The sequence below is a fragment of the Notechis scutatus genome, chromosome Z (assembly GCF_049901735.1).
Source record: "Notechis scutatus isolate UNSWTSFEM ecotype Mainland chromosome Z, rNotScu1.2, whole genome shotgun sequence".
NCBI classification, from domain to species: Eukaryota; Metazoa; Chordata; class Lepidosauria; order Squamata; family Elapidae; genus Notechis; species Notechis scutatus.
In genome coordinates this window covers 48,315,914-48,339,078 of record NC_142025.1, presented here as the reverse complement: position 1 = coordinate 48,339,078, position 23,165 = coordinate 48,315,914, and the positions used below count along the sequence as shown (strand labels likewise).

At 37.4% G+C, this 23,165-nt stretch overlaps 1 protein-coding gene across 4 annotated transcripts in view; it reads left to right on the top strand.

Moving 5' to 3' along the window:
- Window positions 1-10,353: 10,353 nt before the first annotated feature.
- STAM (signal transducing adaptor molecule) overlaps window positions 10,354-23,165 on the top strand; it is a 34,609-nt gene continuing 21,797 nt past the window's right edge. For 2 of the 4 annotated variants that reach the window (XM_026686197.2, XM_087945347.1), the window contains exons 1-5: window positions 10,354-10,621; window positions 16,211-16,295; window positions 20,254-20,329; window positions 20,416-20,490; window positions 22,947-23,093. In XM_026686197.2, the coding sequence (XP_026541982.1) occupies window positions 10,582-10,621; window positions 16,211-16,295; window positions 20,254-20,329; window positions 20,416-20,490; window positions 22,947-23,093 (423 nt within the window). In that variant the 5' untranslated portion in view covers window positions 10,354-10,581. Of the gene's footprint in view, window positions 10,622-16,210; window positions 16,296-20,253; window positions 20,330-20,415; window positions 20,512-22,946; window positions 23,094-23,165 lie in introns of all 4 variants that reach the window. The other 2 variants (XM_026686196.2, XM_087945346.1) reach the window with 1 other exon arrangement.

The following is a 23,165-nucleotide window of genomic DNA, read 5'->3' as shown; positions in this document are numbered from 1 at the left end:
ACCTCAAAAGGAAAATAATGAATCTCCTACTGCATACGCAATTAAAAAGTGTTTTAATTGTGGAGGGAGAGGACATTTTGCAAGATTTTGTAAGAAACCAAAGCGCAAGAATGCAAGCCAGAATACTGGAAGCCATCAAAGAAGAAATAAGAATTTTGAGTTAGCCATGTATAGTAATGAAGTTGTAAAAAATAATTTATGGGTGGTTGACAGTGGTGCGTCCCACTGTATTACAAATGATAACAAAAAATTTGTAAAAATGTCCATGAGTTCACAGCATATCTCATTGGCAAACGGATGGAAAATGAAGGCAAAAGGTGAAGGTATTGCTCATTGTTCTTGTATAAAGGAGAACATAAAAATGTTATATGTACCTCAACTTAAATTTAATTTGCTTTCAGTTAGAATGTTAGTTAGATTAGGATACATAGTTACCTTTAAGGGAGATAATTGTTTAATTGAAAAAGAAGGTAAGAAAATTACTGCATCTTTAAGAGGTGACTTATATGTGTTAAATGATAATGGTTTAGAGGTGGCTAACACAGTTTATGATAATAAGAAACCTCATAATGAATGTATTCACTTGTTACACCGACGGCTAGGTCATTTAAATTTTAAAATGATTAAGAGAACTGTTCAACTATCTAAAGGAATAAGTTTGAAACCTTGTAATAAGTATTTGCAATGTTATGCTTGTAATCAAAACAAAAGCAAAGTTATACCGGCAAATAGAGTTGATGGATTTACTACCAAAGAGCCTTTAGAGGTAGTATTTGCCGATATAATAGGTCCTAAAAAGCCAAGTGTAAGTGGTGCTAGATACATATTAAGCATAATGGACCACTATTCTAGGTATGGTTTCTGTTTTCTAATGAAGAGAAAAACTGAAACGTATACAAATTTCTTTAATTGGTTAAAATTTGCAGAGAGAAAAACTAAAAAAAAAGAAATTAGTAACTCTTATAACAGATAATGGTACGGAATTTACAAATAATAAATTCCAGAGTAGACTTAGAATGGCAGGTATTCAACATAAAAAGTCTGCACCATATAGGCCTCAACATAATGCCTTTATAGAGAGACGAGGTCAAACACTGCAATCAATGGGAAGGACAATGTTATCTGATTCTGGATTACCTGACAATTTGTGGGGAGAAGCTATAATGTGTGGGAATCACATATTAAACAATGTTGTTAATTCAACAACAGGTGAATTACCATTCACTCTGTGGCATGGTAGGAAACCTGATTTGAGTTATATTCACACATTTGGTGCACCAGCATGGGTGCATATCCCTACACAACTCAGGCACAAAGGACAACATAGAGCTAAAAGATTAATTTTTGTTGGATATCAAGCAAACCATAGATCTTATAGATTCTGGGAACCAGGTACATCTAGAGTATACTGCAGTGCTAGTGCACAATTCCTAGAACATATAGGATGGAATAGATTAGAGCAGGATTCAGATAATGGTATTATTATAGAACCCTACAAGAGGCAGAAAGAAAAGACTAGTTATAAGATAAGTCCAATTAAAGAAGAAGTCCATGAAGAGCAAATAAAACCAGATCAAGAGGAAATAATTGATCAAGAAGAGATAGATAGTCAAGAACAGGAAATAAAGGAAAGTCCACCTGTAAGTCCTGTTATACCTAGACGCACAACACGTATAACTAAACCACCTGATAGATATCAGGCAAGTATTGTTTGCCAAGTAAAAAAAGTTCCTACTAGCATAGATAAACTTAAGATGTATCCTGCTAAGGATCAGGAGAATTGGCAAAAAGCAATGGAAAAAGAGTTAAATTCATTAAGGGAAATGAAGGTTTATGAAGAAACCAAATTACCTCCAGGAGAAAAATCCATTGGGTGCAAATGGATATTTAAAGTAAAGACTGGAAATAATGGGAAAGTAACTTATAAGGCTAGGTTAGTAGCGCAAGGATTTAACCAAAATGTATTTGATTATGATGAGGTATTTGCACCAAATCTTAAGGCTACAACTTTAAGAGCAGCTCTGGTATGGGCAGCTAAGAATAATTATATAGTTAACCATTTAGACGTAGAAACTGCATATCTACATGCACCATTGCAGCATACAATATATTTGAAAAAACCAGTTGGTATAAATGATAATAAAGTAAATAGCAATGATTGTTGGAAACTCAAGAAGAGTTTATATGGATTGAAACAATCTGGCTATGAATGGAACCAATATATTGTGAAAGAATTAAACAATATAGGGTTTAAATCTGGTTTAGCAGATCCATGTATGTTTAAAAGAGAAAATAATGGAATGGTGTCATTATTGTTATTATTTACAGATGATATTGCTTTGATTACTAAAACCAATAATGAAGCTACTGAGATTATTTCATTATTAGCCAAAAGGATAAAATTAAAGCATTTAGGTGAAATTAAAAAGTATCTACGATTGACAATTAACAAAACCACAAAAGGATTTAAGATATCTCAAGAGGATAAAATTTGCCAATTAATTAAATTGTATAAAATGGAACTTTGTAAGCCTGCAAAGACTCCAATGAGTCAGGAAATTTGCAAAATTGATGCTCAAAGTCCCAAATTTGATAAGACCATATATCAATCTTTGATTGGTAGCTTATCATATATAAGCAATTGGTCAAGGCCAGATATAGCTTATAGTATTAATCAGCTGGCACAATTTAATAATGACCCACATCAATGTCATTGGCAAGCATTAAAGAGAATTTTAAGATATCTTAAAGGAACAATGCACCATGCATTGTACCTAGAGCCAAAAGGTGATTTGAATCTTAGTGCCTATTCAGATGCAAGTTTTGCAACTGACATAAACACTAGAAAATCAACATCTGGGATGGTTATATTATTTGGTAAGACACTAATAGGGTGGAGGTCAATCAGAAAACAGCATATTAGCTTGTCAATGATGGAAGCAGAATTTTCATGTCTGTCATTACTATGCACTGACTTAATTCTGTACAAACAGTTATTATTAGACATGGGTATAACTGTTAAAGATTCTATTATTGTATACGAGGACAACCAGGCAGCTATACAGTTAGCTACTAATATTGCTGTAAAGACTAGATCAAAGCATACTGTTTTAAGATACTTAAATGTTAGAGAATCTGTTAAAAATGGTCTAATTAAACTTGAGTACTGCATGACGGAAGAAAATATTGCAGACCAGTTTACAAAAGCTCAAGGTGTTGTAAAATTTAAAGAGAGTTGTGACAATTATGATTTAAAGGTGTAAATGGTTATATTATTGTAATATTATTATTATTACCCAAAAGGGGAGAATGTTAGGGATAACATTGTTTACCCTAACTGGTTTGGGTAAAAATAATAAATATGGTATCATGGTTTGTTAGTTAAAGTGTGTGTAACTTTAACTGCAAGAATGTAAATTAAGGGTGTGGTTGTAAAAGCACTATATAAGAAGCGAGGCAATTGCAGCTCGCTCTCTCTGGCTTACTGATCCCTAATTACTGGATGGATTGATGACTGCGTTCTTGCTGGAACGGGGAGAGAAAAAGGAGTGTTGATTTTTCTCAACGGAGAGAAGATAAAGATTGGACTGATTTATTGTAAGTGAACTGACATTGGCTATTCAACACGGACTTTGCAAATAGAGTATCCCCGACAAGACTTGACTGAAATTGATATATGACTAATGGACCGTTTATTTTGACTATGCTATAATTCTTAAATGGAATAAACTATATTTTTGATAGCACAAGCGTATCTGTATTTTTACTGCGTGTTAACTAAAAAAAACTTATCTCACACATTTTCCTGTCTTCCTGACTTCGCTGTACATTCTGTTTAGTTTGTTTTCCTTAACACCCGTTGGGGAATCCAGGCTTAACAATGTGTATTTATAATCATGTAATCAATATAGTGGGGGCACAATGCAGTGGTGGTTTCAAATTTTTACTACCGGTTCTGTGGGTGTGGCTTGATAGGTGTGGCAGGGGAAGGATATTGTAAAATCTCCAGTCAGAGGTGGTATTTGCCATTCTCTGAACTACTCAAAATTTCCGCTACTGGTTCTCCAGAACTGGTCAGAACCTGCTGAATACCACCTCTGGGACAATGGCTCAACAATTAGAGGCCGAACTGGAAAGCTGACAATCTAACACGTTCAAGATCTGAATGCTATACAATGGGATGAGCTCCACTTACTTGCCCCAACTCCTGCCTATCTTGCAGTTCAAAAGCATGCAATTACAAATAAGTAGGTATATAAATAGGTATCACTTTGGTGGAAGGTACTGTAGATGTTAAAGGGATTTCTTAGAACCTGGTAGCTCTCATATTGTTTAACAGAAGAAAACATACCTTGATATAACTTTTGTTTTTGAGATGGGATAAAATTTGTAAAGAAGTTGGTGTTCATAAAGAACAAACATAACCATTTTCATTAGAACTACCATGGGAGACATGGAGTGACATATCTTGAAAAACTGGTTTTTAGTTAAACCAGTAATTAAGTGTCCTAGAATGGAGTACAGTTTCAGTCTGTGATGAATGAAAATAAGATAGGAAGCAGGATCCCTATTATATAATTACTTGTCCTTTGGGTTGGGTAAGCTTAATGGATGTGGGGTGCTGAGATTGGAGTTAAGTTTAGTTTAGTTTACTTTATTGTCATTGCATCTCGTACAACGAAATCGAACACCATCTTCAGTGCATATCATGACCATGAAAATAAACACAAACACACATCCTTCACACTCCACACATTGAACCTAAAACCTGCAACACCTCACCAACACTGCACTATACAGTGGAATTCAAAAGAGCTGCTGCCCTGGGATAGAAGCTGTTTTTCAGCCTATTTGTGCTTGTTTTTAATATTCTGTACCTTCTGCCAGATGGTAATAGTTCAACAAAAGGGTTCCCAGGATAAGATGGATCTTTGAGAATATTTTGAACTTTCTTAATGCAGTGGGAGCTATAAAGCTCTTCCAAAAAGAGGGCAACCAATGATCTTCTGGGCAATGACGTTAACCCTCTGGAATGCTTTCCTATCTGCCACTGTGCAATTGGCAAACCATACAGAGGAAATGACCATTTCAAAATGAGATGGGACAAAGAAGAACTGAGATTTTACTATTTAGTATTTTAGTATTTATTTGATTTGTCAATCGCTTACTAGATACAGGTATAAGAATAAATATAGTTTTGAATACATGAGATAGATACTTATAAGAAAAATAAAAAACAATAGGACAGGGATGGTAGGCACGATTGGTGCGCTTATGCACGGCCCCTACAGGCCTCTTAGGAAGGGGGTGAGGTCAATAGTAGACAGTCTAAGGTTAAAGTTTTTGGGGTTTGGGAAAGAAACCACAGAGTCAGGTAGAGTATTCCAAACATTGACCACTCTGTTGCTGAAGTCATATTTTCTGCAGTCAAGTTTGATGTCGTTAACCTTGAGTTTGTATCTATTGTGTGCTCTTGTATGGTTATGATTGAAGCTGAAGTATTCATTTGCAGGTAGGACATTGCAATGTATGATTTTATATACTATATTTAGATCAGACCGGAGGCGGCATAGTTCTAGGTTTTCTAGGTCTAGATCACCTTGGAGTTTTAAAAACATTGAAATAATAATTATTCATGTATTTATGTAACGATGAATCTAGTCCTTTAAGCTTTTTCAGAATGCACATTGGTTTTTCAGTTTTATATTTTCTTTCTTGATATTATATTCTAACATAATGAAAATTATGTCAAAAGAGGGAAAACTTGATTTAGGTCAATATATCAAACCACAATTTATTAATCTGGACTTCTTAACTATACTAATCAAACTCAAATAGATCTTTAGCTTTTTATTTAAAAATACTGAAGGATATGATAGAAAAATGTCTATGGAGATTTTCAATCATCCAGGCTCACCCAAGAGGCAACATTGCAGAATATTCAGCAATTAGTCTATTATACCTAAATTTAACAAATTGTAGTGACTCACCATCACTTGTACCCAGATGAACAAGAGCTCCAAGATTATGTATATCTTATGTACAGATTTATGTACATATTTTATGTTCCTCAGCATCAAGACAAAATGGGCCTTTTAGGATTCAATACATCTTTGTGCAACTGGTTTCTTGATTTTCTTATTGATAGGCCCCAGTATGTGTGAGTTGGGACTAATATTTTCTTGAGCATAAGTTCCCCTCAAGGTTGTGTCCTAAGTCTGCTGTTGTTCACCCTATTGACCGAAGGTTGTGTCACCAGCCATATTGTGAAGTATGAGGATATACTCAGCTTAGTAGCTCTGGTATCAGAAATGAGTATTGTTGGCTATCTGCTGAAGGATAACTATCATATTGAGTATCTTAGTGAACCAGGATCCACAAGAAAGCTTTGTTAGGGCTAACAATCTTTTGAGATATCAGCAAAGCCAAAAAAAAAAAAAAATTGCAGACATTAATTGATTGTATGGATTTTGCAGCCTAAAGTTGATAGATTAGCTCTGTGCTGTTTCAAAGCCAGCTTTCAACCTATAGCTGGCTTTGAAAGATGAACTAGAAGAGAATTGATGATGTAGAATAGCAGACAGAGCTGGGGAGGGAGTTAAATGCACCATCAAGTTAGAGTCCATGTGTTGCCACAGGAGATCCAAATCCCCATGAATTCCATTGACCCTTATCTAGCACCATTTTAGTGCTGTCTGCTAGTTGATTAGATATTTATGTTTTAGCTTTGGTAATATTTTTGAATTACCACGTAGCCTATGATCCTGATCCATTGAGCCTGACAGATGCTCAGTTAAAAGTAACAAGGAATGAAATGAAATATTCTGTTTATTAACTGTATATGCTGTCCATCTCACAGTAGAATTGGAAAGGCTTTTAGGATATGTTCCACCCTTGGCCTCTATTATGTTGGGTGCTACAGGCATCAGTGTTCTCTCCTTTCCTCTTTAAGATCTACATTTTAAAGATTTCAGTGAACCTTTGCAAGAATGTGTAACTCTGAATTTTAGGGCCCACTGATTCCAGGACTATGGTTTGGTGCTAGGTGGTGTTGTGCTGCCTCAAGACAGACAATGCACAATTTGGGGGTCTCTTAGATTCACAACTCCTGCTCAATGAGCAAGTAATGTTGTGGCTAGATCTTTTGCATAACTTCAATCAGAATAGAACTGGAAGGGAACTTGGAGATCTTCTAGTCCAACCCCCTGCTCAAGCAGGAGACCCTATACTATTTCAACAAGTGACTGTCCAATCTCTGCTTTAAAACCTCCAGTGATGAAGCACCTACAACTTCTGATGGCAAGCTGTTCTACTGGTTAATTGTTCTCGCTGTTGGGAAGTTTCTCCTTAGTTGCAGGTTGCTTTTCTCCTTGATCGGTTTCCATCCATTGTTTTTTGTCCAGCCTATAGGTGTTTTGGTAAATAAATTGACCCCCTCCTCTTTGTGGCAACCTCTCAAATACTGGAATACTGTTATCATGTCACTCCAAGTCCTTCTTTTCTTTAGATTAACTAAACCCAAGGTCAAGGTTCTGACTGATGAACCCAACCCAATGCCATTGTTACAACCTCAAGGGGGAAGTTGCAGATTGGATGATGGAGCTCTACAACCAAGTGGTGCTGGAATTAGGGAATGCCAATGCCTTCCTGGCAGAGCTCAGAGCCAGATTTGAGGATGACACCCAAGTCCAGCAGGCAGAATCGGAGATGTGTACCATTAGGCTGGGGTTGTACAATCCTACAACCGTTCTTCATATCTTTTACTCTGTGGGCCTTTAATCATCTTAATTGCTCTTTTTTGAACTTTTTCCAGTCTCACCATTGTTTTTGTAATGTGGTGACCAAAATTGGATGCAGTATTCCAGATGTGGCCTTACTAAGGCTTTATAGCATGATACTAATACTTCATGTGATTTTGATTCTGTCGGTTTATACAGCCAAGAATTGCATTAGCTTCTTTGGCTGCTGCAACAAACTGCTGGCTCACATTTAAATGATTGTCCAAGGTCCCTCTCACAATTACTGTTTTTGAGCCAGGTTTCTATACGTGTACCTTTGGTTTTTCCTACCTAAGTGTGAAATCTTGCTTTTCTCCACATTAAATTTCATGTTGTTGGATTGGGCCATTGTTCAAGTTTGTCAAGATCTTTTTGGATTCTGAGTTTGTCTTCTGGGGTATTGGCTATTCCTGCCAGCTTAGTGTCATTTGCAAATTTGATGAGTTGCCCTGCTATTTATTTATTTATTTAATTTATATTGCCGCCTATTCACTCATGGTGAATTCTCAGTCTATTCCCTCATCTAAGTCATTTATGAAGATACTGAATAGTACTGAGCATAAGAAAGACTTCTGTGGCACCCCACTGTTTACTTCCCTCCATGTAAATGTAGTACCATTAGGGATGACTCATTGGGTACAATTGCCATCCAGTTACAAATCCATCTGGTGGTTATGCTGTCTATCCTACATTTTTCTAGTTTACTAAGAAGTAGGTTGTGGTCTATTTTGCCGAATGTCATTGTTAAAGTAAGTGTACTATGTCCACAGCATTTCGCTGGTCTACTAATTTAGTCACTTTGTCAAAGAATAAAATAGGATTGGTTTGGCATGATCTATTTTTAACAAACCCATATTGGCTTTTAGTTATAACTTTATTTGTTTCTAAATGTTCATCTTATGCAGTAGTTGCACTCTTTCCTGAATCAGCAGGCCCTATTTACATCATGCCCTAATGACCTCCAAACTGGACTTCTGCAACAGGTCCTATAGTGTATGTCCTTGAAAAGGATGATTCAACTAGTACAGAATGCAACAGCATGTGTAGTTATGCACACTCCTAGAACAGTGTAGTTGCTATTTTGCTTCTAGTTCTAACTCAAACTGCTGATTTTAACCTGAAAAGCCCTTCATGTCATAGGATTGGTTATGGAACAGAGATCTGAGGAACCAACTTTCCTTGGCTGTTAGTCAGCCACATTAAATCATGCTATAGGTTCCATCAGCTGAGGACCTATATTTGATGGGTCCTATTGTAGAACCTGCTTATAGAAGTTTCTTGCCCCCAGCCTGAAATTAAATCAGCTCCTTATCTTTTGACATTCCAGAAGTTTCTTAAAAACAAGTTTGTGTTATTTGGCTTCAGATTCCGGAGATATGCCTAGATTGCACTATTGCTTAGGTGGCCATTTTTATCCTCTTTGCTTAAGGGCTTGCATATTTGTTTTTATACAATATTTTTCAATATGGATTTTATATACATTGTTTTTATATTTATTGTTTGCTTCAGTTTTTGTACCCACTCAGAGCCACTTTATGTGAGATGGGCAGCTATATAAATTTGATTAGTAAATAAATACATTCCTCTATTCAATGCAAGAATTCAGAGGAAAGCACCCCAGACAGAAGGCTGGGTAGTGTTTGTTTGAAAGACAAAATTCTTTCTATGGCCAGTGAGGCACCACTCCTCTGATTAATTTGTTCCATTGTTGAATTGGTACAGCTAATGGGATAAGGTGGAGCTGGATTGCCATAAGAGAGAACCAGATTTAGGTCTACAATCAGCTGCAGAAACTTATTGTGTGACTAAGCCAGTCGTTTTTTCTGCCCAGCATGGTAAATTGTATGGATGGAACTGTATGCTTTTTGCCCGGAGCTCATGTATGAAAGACAGGATAAAAATCTAAAAAAAATAACTGCTGTTACTGCTATTGTATTTGTTTTAGATTTATTAGTAATTAATTTATTAGTAAACAAGATTCATACAGGTTCATATATTGTTATTGTACTGCTCTCTGAGTTAATGGCAGAAATAAAGGTTTTGATTTTATCCAAAATTTCTCTTAACAGGCCATTGGAATTCACAATTGAAATCTATTATAGTACAAGTAGGCCTTTATAAAATTGTCTTTTTTTCAAGTACCGTGCTTGAAGGAGTATGTCAGGTACTAAAGCCTTCCCAAAAGAGCACACAATAAAAGATTTGACTCAAATTTCTTCTCATCTATTCGAACAATTCGTTCCTAGGTCTACCAAGCACCGTCTTTTTAGTTTCATCTACAGCTGACGCTTTCAAAACAAAAAGGTCGACTCTACTGCCCAAATGGCCCTTCCATCTCTATGGTTTTGTGCCCGAGGGGGCCTCATCGGAAGGCCCACCGGCTCTTGTCTTGACCAAGCCTGAGATTATTAAATGTTTTACTTCACCCGCGTATCCCTATGCACTCACGCAACTAGTTTTGAAATGTGGAGGAACCTGTTGAAAAGCGTGAAACTTCCTCCCCTCCCTCAGCCTCGGCAGGTGAAATGCCGGACTTCAGGCAATGCGGAAGACACCTCTTTCTCCCGACACGCACTGCGTGGCCGGTTCCCACGGAGGCGGTGTCTGGATTGCCCAGCGGAGAAAGAAAGGGGGAGCTCCGGGAGAAGAACGTGGAGAGGGTGCGGGGCGGAGCTTGGTCCGCTTCGGGTCGCCGGTGCCTTCGGTCGAGTCATTGGCGAGTCCGTCTTCTATCCTACCTCACACGAAGTCGTGGGGGGCGGCCGCCACTCGCCTTGCTGAGCCGCTCGCCCACCCGGGAAAGATGCCTCTCTTCACCAGCAACCCCTTCGATCAGGATGTGGGTAAGTGGGTGAGGGAGGCCCACCTGTCGTCACGCCAGCCCTGTCCTCTTCCTGGAAACTCCCCCCTTCGTTCCTCACGATGTCGTCATCCGGGTCTTTGTGAGGCTCAGCTTCATTTCCCACTCTCCCCTTTCCCCCTACAATGGGACCACTTCTGCGCTCTTCCTCGGAAGAATACTTTGCTTTGGATTTTGCCCCGGGGACTGGAGCAAAACGGGGTTGAATTAGGCCAGCTGTCTTTAATACCAACCTTTCCCGGACGCGGTGCCCTTCAGAATAATTAACTTCAGTCCCTTTTCATCCCCGGTTCGGGGGTCTCTGAAGTGGGGAAAGCTAAAAACACGAAGGAACATCGAGAAAGTTCCCTTTTATCTTTTATTTTCTATCTTACACCGTTTATAACGTAAACCCGCGTAGTGTTTTTAACATTGTTTTCGGGCTCCGAGGAGTTTAGTCCTTTTCTGCTTGCTATAACGGCCCCTCAACCCCCCCACCAGTTGAAGATGATTCAAAGTTAACCACGTTTTACAAACCTCTTCTCCCAAAATATTAGCTCCAGTAATGTGACTGTGGTGCCCCCCCACAAAATATCCATCACATTGTGTCCAAATGTCCATCAAGAGCTTACACAGGCCCAGTGTCTTATTTTTTTTCAACATAGACCACCTGTCCTTGAATGGCTGGGTGGACTGGACATTAACATTTGAACCACACTATACGTCCATGTATTTGCCATACACTCACTAAATAAAGCTCCAGTAATTATTTTTAGTGCCATGGGATTTTGATCTTTGTGGTCTTCTGTTTAGAAACATTAAATGGAAATTTAGTTCCTACTGTACTTTTGACAATTTTTAAATAATATTTCTTTACTTATTCTCTTCAGCCTTTTAACTATCTTTTCAGGAACTTTTAAAGCTAATTTTACCTCAGAGTCTTGCTTGAATATTATATGATATTAGTAGTTTTCAGTTTTTTTGGCTTACTGGCTTTTTCTGTAAAATATAAAGAAAGCCTTACTAGACTTCCATCTCTATGATTGGAAGTAGCTTTTAACCTGAAGTATACGAGGAGCACTCCTATACTTACATTAAATCATTGCATATTATAATCTAAAGGATATGTATCATTTTCATATTTTATTAGTGCCTTTGGTATAAGAATTTACACAGTGCAACTTTTTATTTATTTATTGAATTTATCTATTTATTGAATTTATATTGCTGCCTATTTGCCCATGGAGACTCAAGGTGGCTTACAGAACATAAAATATTTAAAACAATAAAAACTATTAAAAAGAATCAAATAAATTAATATAGTACAACATAACAAAATCACTCCCCAACCCCACCCCACCCCGCGACAATAGATAACACAAGCTATTTAATGGGCTCCATCCCACTCTGGGTTTCCCAGACCTGCTGGCAGAACCAGGTCTTCAGCACCTTCCAGAAGAGTATTAGAGTGGGGGCTGTTCTAATCTCTGGGGGGATGATGTTCCAGAGAGAGGGAGCCACCACAGAGAAGGCCCTTCTGAGTCCCACCAGGTATATCTCCCTTGGAAATGGACCTGCAACATTCCCTGCCTCCCTGCCCTGATGGGTATGATAGATGTGACCAGCAAGAGACAGTCCCTCAGATAACCTGGGCCCAAGCCATGAAGGACTTTAAAGGTGACAAGCAGCACTTTGAATTGCACCCGGAAGCAAATCGGCAACCAATCCAGCTCTGGCAGGAGAGGTGATACATGTGCACACTGGGGTCTGCACAAAACCATGCAGGCTGCTGCATTTTGCACCAACTGGAGCTTCTGGATGCTCTTCAGGGGCAGGCCCATGTAGAGCGCATTGCAGTAGTAAAGATGGGAAGTGACTAGGGCATGAGTGACTGTGAGTAGGGACTCTTGATCCAGGAAAGGACGTAACTGGTGCACAATCTGCAGATGCACATAGGCCCTCCTGGCCATGACCACCACCTGCTCTTTGAGCAGGAGTCATGAGTCCAGGAAAACCCCTAGATTACGCACAGGGTCTGTTTGGGTAGTGCCACTCCATCTAAGACCAAAGGTGGCAATTCTCCCTGAGCCATCAAACCCCAAACCCAGAGCCACTCGGTCATGCAAGGGTTTAGTTTCAACCCGTTGCTCCCCATCCAGCCCCTAACAGCCTCCAGGCATTGCAAGGGGGAGGACACGGCATCACTTAACTCACTGTGGGGCAAGACATACAGCTAAGTATCATCAGAATATTGGTAATATTCAGTCCATAGTGACACATAAATGTTGAACAGGAACTGAGAGAGTACCAAGTCCTGCGGAACCCCATAAAGTAGTGGACGAGGGCTGAATCTCTCCTATCAACAATGACTGAGAGCGGCCGCAGAAGAAGGAAACAAACCAGGACAGCACAAGGCCTCCCTCTCCCATCCCCCAAAGCCGTCCCAGGAGAATACCATGGTTGATGGTATCGAAATATTGTTATACTGCAAAATTGATTTGCTTATTTGCAGTGAATTATTAAATAACGCTTCTTTTTTCAAGAGAAAGATGTCAACAGTCCAGAGGTTAAGGCAGAATAGGCAACCTAGTCTTTTGGCCCAACATATTATCCTTGGTGAACATTGTCAAACAATCTGAAGAGATTGATGTGGAAAAATCTTTTCCATACAAAGCTTAATACTAAGAATCTTCAAATTTAAAGTTATATGATATGTAGAAAAATGGAAATGCAGGCTGTTGTAATTTATCACCAACAAAGCATGAAAGATATTCAACAAATATGAAATGAAGTTAATTCTGTTTATAACTTCATTAGTTACACACAGTCATCAGTGATTCATAGGCACTTGTAACGTGTTTGTCACAGGCTGCGTTAGTTAATATGCAGTAAACAATATATGAAATGGAAAATGCTTCATTTGTATTAAAGTCTACACTGAGAAATTCAAGGATGACTTCTTGGAGTGACACAGCAAATGTTATGACAAGCACTGCCTTGTTTTATCAAGCTGGTAGAGAAGCAATTTGTTAATAGATCATATTCTCCTATCTACATTTTATTTTTCTATCAGGATTTTCTAACAGAAGTTAGGAATAGGAATTGTAAACTTTTCAAATCACCACCCTATATCTTCCTCTTATAATGAGCTGTTTAAATATTTGAAATTTCAAGATTTAAAATTAAGGCATAGAATAAGAAAAGAAGAATGAGCTAAATCTATACTTTTTATTATATCTCTTGACATCTATTTTTGTGAAAGATAATTACCACACCTATATATTTGCCACATTTATATATTGCTTCATAAACTGTCTTTTGTTCTTTAAACATCTCACCTCTTTCTTTTGAGAAGCTAATTAATGCCATCCAACCACAATTTTTTCTGTTTTTCCTATTCTTCTCAAGCCTTTCACTTTTCCTGAATATATCTTTTGCTATTCAATCCTCATTCATTCTGTCAATGTGAGTAGATCACTTAGGTCTTTTTGGTCATTCAGTTTTGTGATTTATTCATAGTCATTCAGCATCCATTCATTTTTTTATTGCATCCACCACATATATTAATCAAGTCACCCACTCCCAACTCATATAACTGACATAACTATTTCTTATTTTCATACAACACATGTGCAGAAGCACACAGCTATATGACTTAGTTCAATAAACAATTCCTAGTAACAAACCACATACTGCTTTTCTACTGGCATTTCCACATCTTTAAATTTCTCCCATCAGTTTTTCCATCTTTCATGAAATCAAATAAAATCCTGAATCACCAGGCAATGACCTGTACCAGACCATGACCTGCTAGGTTTCGGGCCACACATGGGGTGGACAAACAAGCAAAGCTTAATCTCTGCATGCGTGGGATCGAGGTGGTGTGCAACCGCCCCTCCCCCCCAGTCTGTGGAAAAGAGTTTTTCTTCCAAAAACTGGTCCCTGGTGCCAGAAAGATTGAGACTGCTGAAGTAAGGTACACAGTTTCTTTTTCTTTTCTTTTTTTGCCATTTCTGTATAGGTAGGCCTTGACTTACTTACGACCACAATTGATCCTAACATTTCTGTTGCAAAATAAGATATTTGTTAAATGAGTTTTGCCTCATTTTATGACTTTTCTTTCCAAAGTTCTTAAGTGAATCAATGAAGTTGTAAGTTTGTAACATAGTTGTTAAGGCTTCCCCATTGACTTTGCTTGTCAGAAGGTCACATGACCCCAGGACATTGCAACTATCATAAATATGAGTCAGTTGTTGAATATTCTGCAAGTAAGATCTTTTAAGACACATTTTGTTTCTTTTTTTGATGTTTTAAATATTTTTATATGGTTAGCTGATTATAAGAAACAATAATTTTGGAAGGAATAGAGATTTGTATGCATTACAATTCATAAAATCCTTGAAAAATGAGAGATTCTCCAAGATTATAGGAAGAAGATCCCACTCCTCCATTGTGTTCTGCTTCCTACTTATTGCTATGAATGGGAAGATTTTTGGAGGTGATTTGCCATTGCCTTCTTCCTAGATTTGAGAGAGAGTGATTGGCTCAAGGTCATTCAGCTGTCTGTGCCTAAGACAAGATTAGAACTCACAGTCTCCTGGTTTTTACTCTGATACCTTTAATACCAAACGGACTCTATCAAATCTATTTTACAAATAAAACTTTAGTTCGTATAGTGTGTTTGATCCATTATTGTGAAAGTTTTTTCAGTATATAATTTGAACTTTATTTTGACATGCAATTCCCTGAAGCAGATAAGTTCTAAATTTTAAGTTTTAATGTAGGACACATATGGATTGCTGATATGAATGACATCATTTTATTATTGCAATACTACTATCAGAGTAACTGCTGAATAAGAATCATTTTTGAGGTTCTAAGTTTGAATATGGAACAAAAAATAAAGCTGCTGATCTTTGATAGAAAGCATTTTTACTTAGGTTTTTGTAATGTGAAATGGTTTGTGGTCTCTGTACTTAGACAAGTATTTACAAAATAGAAATGTAAGATAGAAATCAAACATAAATATTTTTAGAAGGTGTGTTGTATCATGGGGATGATTGGCAAGCTCAGCATGATCTGTAAGCTTAAATTGTCAGGCTTTGGATTTAGACAGTATAATTAAGCATGATTACAACAGATGGTAAAGAAAGCTGTGGCAAGAACTACAGAGCACTCACAATTATTGCCACATATCTTCCATTATTCTGTGAACTAAAGACTTTAACTTACCCACTAGAAGTCAGAAATTATGAATAGTTCTAAACTATGTTTAAAAGCAAATATAGAGTGTGCAATGAGAAACAAATTATTATTACTGGCTTGTAAGATATATAGTAATAGCTGTAGCATAAATGTGTTAACTTGATGAAGCAATGTGTCAATGTTTTCAGTAATGAAATTCTCTTAAATATGTTCACATTACAAGTATATATTCTTAAAATAGTAAAAAAATATTATGCCTGCTTAAAAGAAAACTTTATCATCTTTTAACAATAGAATGCCTTATATCAATTTAAAATGTATAGTATGTAATTCAGCACAAATGTTGGTACTAAATTTTTATTTATACTTCACTTCTCTTTTTGTTAAGAGAAAGCAACCAGTGAAATGAATACTGCTGAAGACTGGGGTCTCATCTTAGATATCTGTGATAAAGTTGGACAATCACGGACTGGGTAAGAATTATCTTGTTTGAATTAATTCAGCAATCTTTGAAATGAAAAGCTTAGACATCTAAAATATGTGAGGCACCTCTTGAGACAAACATAACATTATATGTGATAATGCCCAGGTTTGCAAATTATTTATAGTTTAGCTTTTTTTGCAGAAATGTAGGAAATTTCAGAATGCATTTAGTAGAAGTGTGTGGCTAATAATATAATAGTTTATTAAAGCCTGCATTAGGTAACCCATGAATGTATCCTTTATTTATTACAATATTCATATACTCTTCAAATTTCAGTTGATTTTTATTTTAATTAATTTCTTGAACAAACACTTTGGAGACAAACATAAGCCAATTTTATTCAATTAGTTCGCCTTAATGAATTTGTATGTTTTTGTTTGTGTCAAAAGTTTATTTCATGTTAAGTTCCTTGTTCTTGAATTTGTTTGAAACATGAAGATAACAGTATTTGAAAAAATATTTTATAAATAAGGAAACTTCAAGAAGCATTGTGTAATATGGAGTGCTATATTTAAGGCTTAGGAAATTCAAAGTTTCATTTAGCAAGGTAAAGACTCACATCTGAAATTACTACTTGAATTTTATTTCCCCCCTGCAGACTATCATTCTGTTTAATAATAAAAATATTTGTTGACATTTAATTTAGCCTGAAATTATGTCTTCTTAATTTCTATGACTTGATATAAACTTTTAGATAATTGAAATGTACATAATAGTATTTGTTCTAGTATAAGCATAGTTAGTGTTATTTTTGAAATGTTAAATACAGAAAAGTAATACAATAGCTTTTAGTGTATGTTGATTTTAAAATAGATTAAAGGGCTAGAAGAATATGAAAAGCACTTTAAAATTATGAACAAATAGTTCTAAATGAAAAAAATTGAACTTTCTGGAAGCATATCATTTATATAAATATAACTTTTTAAGTCTTGTACTAAATAAAACAACACTTTGAAGACCAAGGTTTTCATATAATTTAGGATACATATATTGCTACATTTATCTTTTATGACTGCTTGATGGATTATTTAAAATGCTTTTCTGTAACATTATTGTAGTTATTACTACAAGGCTGTAAAACTGAGGCATTTGTTGATATGCTGTGTATTACTTCTGCTTAAAGATTCTTTTGTGTTACCAAATAAAGATAACCCAATATGCAGTATAATTAAAAGTACAGTTCTGTTCAGCTAAATATTGATATTTGATGAAAAATACTGCATTTTTATACCATCATTATTAGATTTTGATTATACCTGTGTGACTTTATATGTTTATGAACATAGCTAATATTTCTGTCTCCTATTTTCTCCACAACAACAGCCCTGTGACATGGGTTAGGCTGAGAGAGAGCTATTGGTCCAAAGTCATCCAGCCAGCTTTCATGCTTAAAGGAGGACTAGAACTCACAAACTCTAGGTTTCAGCATCTATACCAAAGGGATACTATATGTTAAAATAATCTGGTATTCACTATATCAAAAATGATATAGTGAAATTGAATCAAGTTTAGTTCTTCATTTGCTTACACTTAACAGACAGAATCTTGCTGGACTAAAGTTATAATCGTCTAACCTAATATACCTTTGAGATTCCAGAATGTGGCTACCCTGAATCTTTTCCTCCTCCCTCGTTTTCTTCAGGATGGCACAGTCTCTTGCACTTTTCTAGAATGTGCTGTCTCTTTTTTGGGAAGCTGCAGTGTTACTGCAGACAATCCCTCTCCCTTTTAGCTGTATATTCCTTCAGACTACCCTGAATATACAAAGTAGAAGTTTGTACAGGTAGTATGATGGTCCGAAGTTACAGCTTACTGTTCAAAGTTGCACTTACAACTGCAAGGGTGCTTCAATTCCCCCGCCTTCCTATCTCCCAACCTGCCTCCTTGCTCTTTTGGCTGCCTTGTATAGGCTAGGACTGAAGAGGAAGCCCAGGACCTAGTCAGTTTCCACTGCCCCAGGCCTCTAATTCATCCTTATTGTTGTCACTGTCTCTGAGAAATGCTGCCTCCAGCCTCATACTACAGTTAGCCACCATAACACAATAGTGCAAAGCAGGGGTGGGTTTCTACTGGTTCTGTCCACCTCTGTAGAACTGGTAGCTCTGAAGAGCAGCAGACATAGAACCAGTTCTATGTTGGCTGATGTTTTTGCTCACCCGCGTACCGGGGCTCTTACCTGACCTTTATTTCCTGATTTTTCAAATTCAGCTGCCGTGTGAGGCACAGTTGCAGTTAAAAAAGCAGGAAAAGAGGGCTGTTTCAAAGGCTGCTTCTCTGCACGCAGCGTGCTGATGACGATTTACAGGCGTGGGCTCGCAGTGTGCAGGGAAGCACATCATAAATCACCGAACCTCATAAATCACCGAACCGGTAGTTAACCCTGTCGTATCCCACCCCTGGTGCAAAGCCCCAGTTGCCCTGCCATCTTGCATTCCACAAATATACTGTATACACCGGCTGTTGCTGTCTTTCTCCTTCTGCTGACAAAGCATATCCAGTCTTGCCCTACAGTATGCAAGGCAGTTGCTGGTCACTCCGGGCTTTTTTACCCAAGGCTCTTGCACTATTCATTATGATATATTTGTTAGGTTTTTCACCAATATATATATTCTCATATTCACTCAAGTTAAATACCTCTTGGATAAAATTTTGGGATACTGCTTGGGATTTGTTTGAATTTCAGGTGAAGCTGATTATTTGGATTCCTTCAAATCTGGATTCAGAACCAAAACTTTGTTTTCTGGTAGATGGGCTGTGTTGGATCTAGATGGTGGGAAAATAACCCCATTCACCCAGACATTTCTCAGAAGCTTTTGATAATCAATAGCAATGCTATCGTATTGGACCACCCCTGGAGGTTGGGAGTTGGTGGAACTTTTCTGCAGTGGTTCACTTCTACCTTAATAATGGAATTCCAGTCAGCACTGATAGGAAAGAAGCAGTTCTATTATTGGGTGCTCCTGTCTGTGTTGCAATACGATTCTGTTTCTCCTCACTACAGATCAGCATCCATAAGACATTTGGAAGAGGCCATGTGTTGCTTTAGGGCGAGGTATTAACTGTGCACTGATGGTATTCAATTGAAAATTTACTATTTCAGGTTATGCTGCAGATGCTGTTGCTATTAAAAATGGTATGTAAGAATGAGCTTGGGAGACAGGAGAAAGAGCCATAAACTTGACAGTGGCGGCTGAATCAGCAGAAAGAATGTGGATATGGGAAATCTCTTCATAGGGACTCTCCCTAGTTTCTTGAATTGTAAGGTGAGGGAAGGAGAGATGTAGTTTCAGACTTGGGAAGATTCTGTTAGTGTAACCTTACAATAAAGTTAGAATTAGTACTTCTGGGTGTGCTATTTGTCTGGATTGCCTTGCAAATTTGACAGTGTGAAAGTTGTGACGTCTGGATGGATAGAAATAAATTTCCAGTAAGGGGTAATTGGTGCTTGTCCTAAAACACCTGGCTTGAAGTCTGTTGGCTTTGGATGGAATCACTTTTCTCCTGCAGGGGAAGGTCCACCCGGGACCTTTGACTCTTGTTGGAATGTCAGGTGGGAGCCACGGCCAGGGTATCATTTGATGAGCTACGGCTGGTTGGGCCAACTGGTTCTTTTCCCAGGCTGGGATGTTTTTGGAACAATAAATTATGAATTTATCACCATCCATTTAGGTAACTGTACACATGACTAGATTGAAAATAACACAGTTGATGCAGAATACAGCAGGGATGCTGATGGATAAGAACTACTACGCAAGCATATCAGTTCCCCCCACCCCCCTGTTTGTTACATTGGCTGCCAATTATCTCCTGAGTCCAATTCAGAAAGCTTATTTTTAACCTATAAGATCCTCTAATGCCTTTGCTTCAGGGTATGTTAGGAATTGTCTCCTTCAGGCTATAGCAGCCTTCATCAATATATTTTAAAAACATTTATTTTATTTCTTCAGGCCTAAGGACTGTCTTCGTTCTATTATGAAGAGGGTGAACCACAAGGATCCTCATGTTGCTATGCAGGCATTGACAGTATGTGGCATTTAATTTTTTTTAAAATATATAAAATAAATTTATATTGTTAAATACTTAATCTTGATTCCCCCTCTTCTCTTTAGCTTCTTGGAGCATGTGTCTCAAATTGTGGTAAAATATTCCATTTGGAAGTATGTTCAAGAGATTTTGCAAGCGAAGTAAGCAATGTGCTAAATAAGGTAATATAGTTTAAAGCTGGTTATACAGCTGTCAGTTTAGGAGAATCATACTATAAAAAATAGATATGCTTCAATATGAATAATATCCATAAGGACAAATAACTATATGATTATCATAGGAATGCTGTCTTTTAGCAAAAATAAAATAATCCGCATTTTTATGTTGAAGCAAGTACTAATTCTCAAACATTAATGCCATAATAAATGATTTGGTCCTTAAAGTGCTTATATGTTTTTGTTAAATTGGCATAACAGAGACCAAGGTTGGGAAGGGAAGACAGAAAAAAGCCCTCCAATGTTTTCATTGTAGTTGTCAGAAGTCTCAATGTATATATAACTTGATCTGAATACACTTCCAAGGAAATGATCATATTGTCTCTACTATTGTTAATTGAATGCACTACTTAAACAGAATTTTGTGATAATAAAAACCAGTTATTAAAGTTTACGAACTGTTCTTTTCTTTGAGTCCCCTATGGAAGCCTCAAAAACTGGCTTTTTTAAAGAATAGCATAGCGTAGCGTAGCATAACATAGAATTCTTTTTATTGGCCAAGTGTGATTGGACACACAAGGAATTTGTCTTGGTGCAAATGCTCTCTGTATATATAAAAGAAAAGATACATTTGTCGAGAGTCAAGAATCATAAGGTACAACACTTCGTAATAGTCATAGGGTACAATAAGCAATCAAATCATACTAGGAAACAGTCAATATAGATCATGAGGATACAAGCAACAAAGTTACAGTCATACAGTCACAAGTGGGAGGGAATGGGCGATAAGGAGTGATGAAAAGATTAATAGTAATAGTAATACAGACTTTGTAAATAGTTGGACAGTGTTGAGGGAATTATTTGTTTAGCAGAGTGATGGCGTTTGGAAAATAACCTGTTCTTGTGTCTAGGTGTTCTGGTGTTCTGGTGTGCAGTGCTCTATAGCGTCATTTTGAGGGAAGGAGTTGAAACAGTATGTCTGGGATGTGAGGGGTCTGTAATATTTTCACAGCCCCCTTTTTGACTCATGCAGTATACAGGTCCTCAATTGAAGGCAGGTTGGTAGTAATTGTTTTTTCTGCAGTTCTAATTACCCTCTGAAGTCTGTGTCTGTCCTGTTGGGTTGCAGAATCAAACCAGACAGTTATAGAGGTGCAGATGACATTCAATAATTCCTCTGTAGAACTGTATCAGCAGCTCCTTGGTCAGTTTGAGCTTTCTGAGTTGGCACAGAAAGAACATTCTTTTTGTGCTTTTTGATGATGTTTTTGATGTTAGGTGTCCATTTTAGGTCATGTGATACAATAGAACCTAGAAATCTGAAGGTCTCTACTGTTGATACTGTGTTGTCTAGTATTGTAAGAGGTGGTAGTATGGGAGGATATTTTTCTAAAGTCTACCACCATTTCTACGGTTTTGAGTGTGTTCAGTTCCAGATTGTTCCGGTTACACCATGAGGCAAGTTGTACAACCTCCTGTCTGTATGAAGATTCGTCATTGTCTGGAATGAGACCGATCATTGTTGTGTCATCTGCAAACTTCATTATTTTAACAGATGGATCGTTTGAGATGCAGTCATTGGTATATAGGGAGAAGTGGAGAAAGCACACAGCCTTGGGGGAGGGGCTATGCTAATTGTATAGGTATCAGGTGTGCTTCTGCCTAGTTCACCTGTTGCTTCCTGTCTGTTAAGAAGCTTATGATCCACTTACAAGTGTGTTCAGGTACTGTTAACTGGTTTAATTTAGTTAGAAGAATGTCTGGAATGATGGTATTGAATGCTGAACTAAAGTCTACAAAGAGGACCCTTGCATAGGTATTTGGAGATTCAAGGTGTTGTAGGATGTAATGCAGAGCCATGTTAACAGCATCATCTGTCGATCTATTTGCTCAGTATGCAAACTGCATGGAATCTAACAGCGGATCCGTGATGGTTTTCAGGTGGGACAGCACAAACCTTTCAAAGATTTTCATAACTACCGATGTTAGAGCAACTGGTCTGTAGTCATTCAGTTCCTTGATGGAGGGCTTCTTTGCCACTGGGATGATGGTAGAACGTTTGAAGCAGAAAGGAACATAGCACATCTCTAGTAATCTATTGAAGATTCGGGTGAAGAAGGGGACCAATTGGTCAGCACAGACTTAAGCAAGAAAGAGTTATCTTGTCTGGCCCTGGTGCTTTTCCTGGCTTTTGTCTGTAAAATAGATCTTGCACTTCTTTTTCTGTGATCACCAGAGGTTGTGAACCCAATGGGAATAGCCCAGAAGTGTATATATTTGCATGAGATTGAAAGCACATTTTAAAAAACGTTTTTGAAAAATAGTTTTGTATCCTCTGAATGCTATTAGAAATTAGTCCATTTGTCTAGGGATGTCAGTCTAAAACAGTAATTAAGGCCGAGTCTGATGATCTTACAGTAAATATTTTACCCTTTTCACAGGGTCATCCAAAGGTTTGTGAAAAGTTAAAAGCACTCATGGTCGAATGGACAGATGAATTCAAGAATGATCCTCAACTTAGTCTAATATCTGCTATGATAAAAAACCTTAAGGAACAGGGTGTCATGTTTCCAGTTATTGGTTCACAGGTAAAGTGGTAATAAATAACTATTATCTTTGTGTCCTAACAAACTGTTCTTGCTTCCTATATTTCTACTGCT